This window comes from Heterodontus francisci, unplaced genomic scaffold, assembly GCF_036365525.1.
Source record: "Heterodontus francisci isolate sHetFra1 unplaced genomic scaffold, sHetFra1.hap1 HAP1_SCAFFOLD_480, whole genome shotgun sequence".
NCBI classification, from domain to species: Eukaryota; Metazoa; Chordata; class Chondrichthyes; order Heterodontiformes; family Heterodontidae; genus Heterodontus; species Heterodontus francisci.
In genome coordinates, this window is record NW_027141172.1 from 657988 (window position 1) to 663987 (window position 6000).

General features: G+C 47.2%; 1 protein-coding gene across 1 annotated transcript in view; it reads left to right on the forward strand.

The window, feature by feature from the left end:
- LOC137362382 (disintegrin and metalloproteinase domain-containing protein 33-like) overlaps positions 1–6000 on the forward strand; it is a 378256-nt gene that overhangs the window by 277318 nt on the left and 94938 nt on the right. The window contains exon 16 of the mRNA XM_068026792.1: positions 420–789. Coding sequence (XP_067882893.1) covers positions 420–789 — 370 coding nt within the window. The remainder of the gene's footprint in view (positions 1–419; positions 790–6000) is intronic.

A 6000-nucleotide genomic window follows, 5' to 3' on the forward strand; every position in this document is an offset into this window, starting at 1 on the left:
TGCTAACACATACGCTCGTGCTCCACCCCCCCACTGGAACGGGTGAGATGGGCCGGTGGTGCGCCCACCGCACGGGGTGGCAGGATCCCACCTCGGTCGGCCCGTGCCTTTCACTTGTCCCGCAGAGGGCAGCACTGGGTTCCGTGTTTTTAAACCAATAAAACCTAAATAATCTCGTAACAATATTTAAATGTGCTGCAAGTGGATTGGTTGCTGGACCTTTGTTCTTTTAAAACTGCAATGGCAGGTCCTTTCCATTTCAGCTTTTGTGAATTTGAACTTCTGACCTGACTCTGACCCCATTGGTTTTTCAAAGCTCAAATTCAGCTCCATTATATTTCGGGTGATTACGTTGCAAGCGGGTGTGAACGATTGGATTGGCCGGGGTTCCTCTAACGGTTCCAGTGGTTTCTCCACAGTGATGCAATGTGTGGGAAGATTCAGTGTCAGACATCTGCCAAGAACCCCAAGGAACGCAATACTGTTTCCATAGATACCACCATTCGATTCGATGGCAGAGATGTGAAGTGTCGTGGGACTTACCTGTACTCAACTGTGAATGGGCAGGAGGACCTACCCGATCCTGGCCTGGTAAAAACTGGCACTAAATGTGGGTATGGCAAGGTAAGGGTCGAATGTGACAAGATTATGCAACATCATTGTGAAAATAAGCAGCAGTGGGAGGAAGCTGATGATGAAAAGGATGTCATTGCACTCGAGAGGGTACGGAGGAGATTTACAGGGATAGAAACATACAAAATAGGAGCAGGAATAGGCCATTCGGCCCTTCGAGCCTGCTCCGCCATTCATTAAGGTCAGGATGTTGCTGGGACTGGAAAAATGCAGCTATGAGGAAAGATTGGCTAGGCTGGGATTGTTCTCCTTGGAACAGAGAAGGTTGAGGGGAGATCTGATTGAAATGTACAAAACTTTGAGGGGCCTGGATAGAGTGGAGGTGAAGGGTCTATTTACCTTAGCAGAGAGGTCAGTGACGAGGGGGTATAGATTTAAAGTGATTGGCAGAAAAATTAGAGAGGAGATGAGGAAAAACTTTTTCCCCCTGAGGGTGGTGCTGGTCTGGAACTCACTGCCTGAAAGGGTAATTGAGGTAAAAAAACAACAGTGACATCAGAGGAGAACTGCAAGGTGATTGGTTGGTGAGTCACTGCTTTTGTGCATTTAAATATCTTTAAAAAAGGGGAAAGTTTTTTTTGAAAAAAAACCCCTCTGGTGATAAGGTGAGTATTACTAAAGTGTTTTTTGTTAAGGACTTTAGATTGAAGTGAGTAAAACAAGGCCCCTACTGTAATTAGTATTTTTTAATTAAGGGAGTAACGAATTAATCTAAGGGTAAGTCATGACAGGAGAGCTCAGTCCCGTGATCTGCTCCTCCTGCACTATGTGGGAAATCAGGGACGTTTCCAGTGTCCCTGCTGACCATGTGTGCAGGAAGTGTATCCATCTGCAGCTACTGACTACCCGCATTACAGAGCTGGAGCTGTGGGTGGATTCACTGTGGAGCATCCGCTATGGTGAGGACATCGTGGATTGCACATTTAGTGAGGTGGTCACACCGCAGGTAATGGCATCACAGGCAGAAAAGAGGTGGGTGACCACCAGACAGAGTAGTAGGTGCAGGCAGGTAGTGCAGGAGTCCCCTGTGGTCATCCCCCTCTCAAACAGATATACCACTTTGGATACTGTTGGGGGGGGGGGATGACCTCCCAGGGAAAAGCAGCAACAGCCAAGTTTGTGGCACCATGGAGGGCTCTGCTGCACAGCAGGGCAGGAAAAGGGATGGAAGAGCTATAGTGATAGGGGATTCTATCGTAAGGGGTGCAGATAGGTGTTTCTGTGGCCACAAACGAGACTCCAGGATGGTATGTTGCCTCCCTGGTGCTAGGGTCAAGGATGTCTCGGAGCGGCTGTAGGACATTCTGAAAGGGGAGGGTGAGCAGCCAGAGGTCGTGGTCCATATTGGTACTAACGACATAGGCAGGAAGAGAGATGAGGTCCTGCAAAGTGAATATAGGGAGTTAGGCAGAAGGTTAAAAAGCAGGATCTCTAGGGTTGTAATCTCAGGATTACTCCATGTGCCACGTGCTAGTGAGGGTAGGAATAGGAGGATAAGGCAAATTAATGCGTGGCTGAAGAGCTGGTGTAGGCGGGAGGGCTTCAGCTACTTGGATCATTGGGATCTCTTCTGGTGCAGAGGTGACCTGTACAAGAAGGACAGGTTGCATCTGAACTGGAAGGGGACCAATATCCTTGCGGGGAGATTTGCTAGTAATACTCGGGAGGGTTTAAACTAGTCTTGTAGGGGGTGGGACCCAAAGTAGTAGTCTCTCCAATGAGATAGTTGAGGCAAATGTAGAAGTTAAAACAAGCAAGTCCAGTAGGCAGGCTGGACAGGGACAGGACAGGGAGTGTGGAAGGTCTGGTAGTCTAAACTGCATTTACTTTAATGCAAGAAGCCTTACAGGTAAGGCAGATGAACTCAGAGCATGGATCGGGACATGGGATTGTGATATTATAGCTATTACGGAAACGTGTTTGAGGGATGGGCAGGACTGGCAACTCAATGTTCCGGGGTACCGATCTTTCCGGCGTGACAGAGGTGGAGGTAAGAGAGGAGGGGGAGTTGCACTATTGATTAGGGAGGACATCACGGCAGTACTTAGAGAGGATATCCCGGGGGGAATGTCCAGCGAGGCCATATGGGTAGAACTTAGAAATAAGAAAGGGGTGATCACTTTGATGGGATTATACTATAGGCCCCCCAATTGTCAGAGGGAATTGGAGGAGCATATATGTAGGGAAATCACAGATTGGTGTAGGAATTATAGGGTTGTAACAGTAGGTGATTTTAACTTCCCTAATATTAACTGGGACTGCCTTAGTGCTAAGGGATCAGATGGGGAAGCATTTGTTAAGTGTGTCCAGGATAGTTTTCGGAAGCAGTATGTGGATGGCCCGACTAGAGAAGGGGCTACACTCGACCTCCTCTTAGGAAATGAGGCTTGGCAGGTGGTTGATGTGTCAGTGGGGGAGCACTTTGAGACCAGTGACCATAACTCTATTAGCTTCAAGATAGTTATGGAAAAGGATAGGACTGGTCCTCAGGTTGAAGTCCTAAATTGGGGGAAGGCTAATTTTGATAGCATCAGACAGGAACTCTCAAAAGTTAAATGGGAGAGGCTGTTTACAGGTAAAGGGACATCTGGCAAGTGGGAGGCTTTTAAAAGTGAGATAGGAAGAGTTCAGGGCCGGCATGTTCCTGTTAGATTGAAGGGCAAAGCTGGCAAGTTTAGGGAACCTTCGTTGATGAGGGATATTGAGGGTCTGGTCAGGTCAAAGAAGGAGGCATATGTCAGGTATAGGCAGCTGGGATCGAGCGAGTCCCTCGAGGAGTATAGGGGATGTAGGAGTACACTTAAGAAGTAAATTAGGAGGGCGAAAAGGGGCCATGAGATTTCCCTGGCAGATAAGATAAAGGAGAATCCTAAAAGATTCTATAAGTATATTAAGAGTAAAAGGGTAGCTAGGGAGAGAGTAGGTCCCCTTAAGGATCAGTGTGGCAATCTATGTGTGGAGCCACAGGAAATGGGTGAGGTCTTAAATGAACATTTCTCGTCCGTATTTACCATGGAGAAGGTCATGGAAGTTAGTGAGTTCAAGGGAGGGAACACCGATATCCTGGAGCAAATCAACATTACAAAGGAGGAGGTGTTGGAGGTTTTGAAGCGCATTAAGGTGGATAAATCCCCAGGGCCTGACCAGGTGTATCCTAGGATGCTATGGGAAGCAAGGGAGGTGATTGCTGGGGCCCTGGCAGAGATTTTTTTTTATCATCGTTAGCCACGGGTGAGGTACCGGAAGACTGGAGGATATCTAATGTTGTGCCTTTATTTAAGAAGGGCAGCAGGGATAAGCCAGGGAACTACAGGCCGGTGAGCCTTACATCAGTGGTGGTAAAGTTATTGGAAGGGATTCTGAGAGACAGGATTTATATACATCTGGAAAGGCAAGGTCTGATTAGGGATAGTCAGCATGATTTTGTGCGTGGGAAATCATGTCTCACAAATTTGATTGAGTTTTTCGAGGAGGTGACCAAGAGGATTGACGAGGGCAGGGCGATGGACATTGTCCACATGGGCTTTAGCAAGGCCTTTGACAAGGTCCTGCATGGAAGGCTGGTCCAGAAGGTTCGAACACATGGGATCCAGGGTGAGCTGGCAAATTGGATACAAAATTGGCTTGGTGATAGGAGGCAGAGGGTGGGAGTGGAGGGTTGTTTTTCAGATTGGAGCCAGTGACCAGTGGTGTGCCGCAGGGATCGGTGCTGGGCCCTCTGTTGTTTGTCATATATATTAATGACTTGGATGTGAATGTAAGGGCATGATTAGTAAGTTTGCAGATGACACCAAAATTGGTGGTACAAGTGGACAGTGAAGAAGGTTGTCTAAGGTTACAACAGGATATAGATCAACTGGGAAAGTGGACAAGGGAGTGGCAAATGGATTTAACACAGACAAGTGTGAAGTGATGCATTTTGGGAAGTTAAACCAGGGCAGGACATATACAGTGAATGGCAGGGCCCTGGGAGTGTTCTTGAGCAGAGAGATCTTGGGGTGCAAGTACATAGTTCCCTGAAAGTGGCAACACAGGTAGACAGGGTGGTGAAGAAGGCGTATGGCATGCTTGCCTTCATTGGCCGAGGCATTGAGTACAAGAGTTGGGACGTCATGTTACAGTTGTACAGAACGTTGGTTAGCCGCATTTGAGTAGTGTGTGTAGTTCTGGTCGCCACACTACAGAAAGATGTGATTAAGCTAGAGAGGGTGCAGAAAAGATTCACAAGGATCTTGCCTGGTTTGGAGGGCTTGAGTTATAAAGAGAGATTGGATCGGCTGGGTCTGTTTTCCCTGGAGCGAAGGAGGCTGAGAGGGGACATGATAGAGGTATATAAAATTGAGAGGCATAGATAGGGTGGATAGCCAGAGTCTGTTTCCCATGGTAGGGGTGACTAAAACTAGAGGGCATAGATTTAAGGTGAGAGGGAGGAGGTTTAAAGGGGATCAAAGGGGTAAATTTTTCACACAAAGAATAGTGGGTATCTGGAATGAGCTGCCAGAGGAGGTGGTGGAGGCAGGAACAGTAGCAACATTTAAGAGGCATCTGGACAGGTACTTGAATGAGCAAGGCATAGAGGGATATGGAATTAATGCAGGCAGGTGGGATTAGTATAGATAGGCATTATAGGTCGGCATGGACGTGGTGGGCCGAAGGGCCTGTTTCTATGCTGTACGACTCTATGATTCATTCCAAAGGAGTCTGGATATGCCCTCAAATGCAGTAATCTGCAGGGCTACGGACCAAATGCTGGAAGATGGATTAGAGTAGGTGGATCATTTTCAGCCAGCACAGATACGATGGGCCAAGTGGCCTCTTTCCGTGCAGTCAACTGATTATGATTCTATGATTGTGTGCTTGCCTGTGCATGTAAATCTCACTGTTCAGTTGGTTTATTCTTGTGCAGGGGTTATGTTTGGATTAGGACATTCTGTGTTTGAGAGAAAGGCAGGTTGTAAATACAAGCTCTTTTTTTTTGGGCTGTGTTATTTTTTTGAATGGATCAGTTATGGGATGTTGGTCCTCGATTATTGCTTTGGTGATGTGTCCAACGCCAATTGTTTACAAATGAATGTTCGATTCCAATCACAGGGAAAGTCCAAATTCAGCAGCAAGCTCTCATTTTGTGGCAATTTCTTGCAACATTGGCATAAACCCTCACTGAGACACCGGGAGTACGTGCTCCTTTTATAAACCCTCGCTGAGACACCGGGAGTACGTGCTCCATTTATAAACCCTCACTGAGACACTGGGAGTACGTGCTCCATTTATAAACCCTCACTGAGACACCGGGAGTACGTGCTCCATTTATAAACCCTCACTGAGACACTGGGAGTACGTGCTCCATTTATAAACCCTCACTGAGAA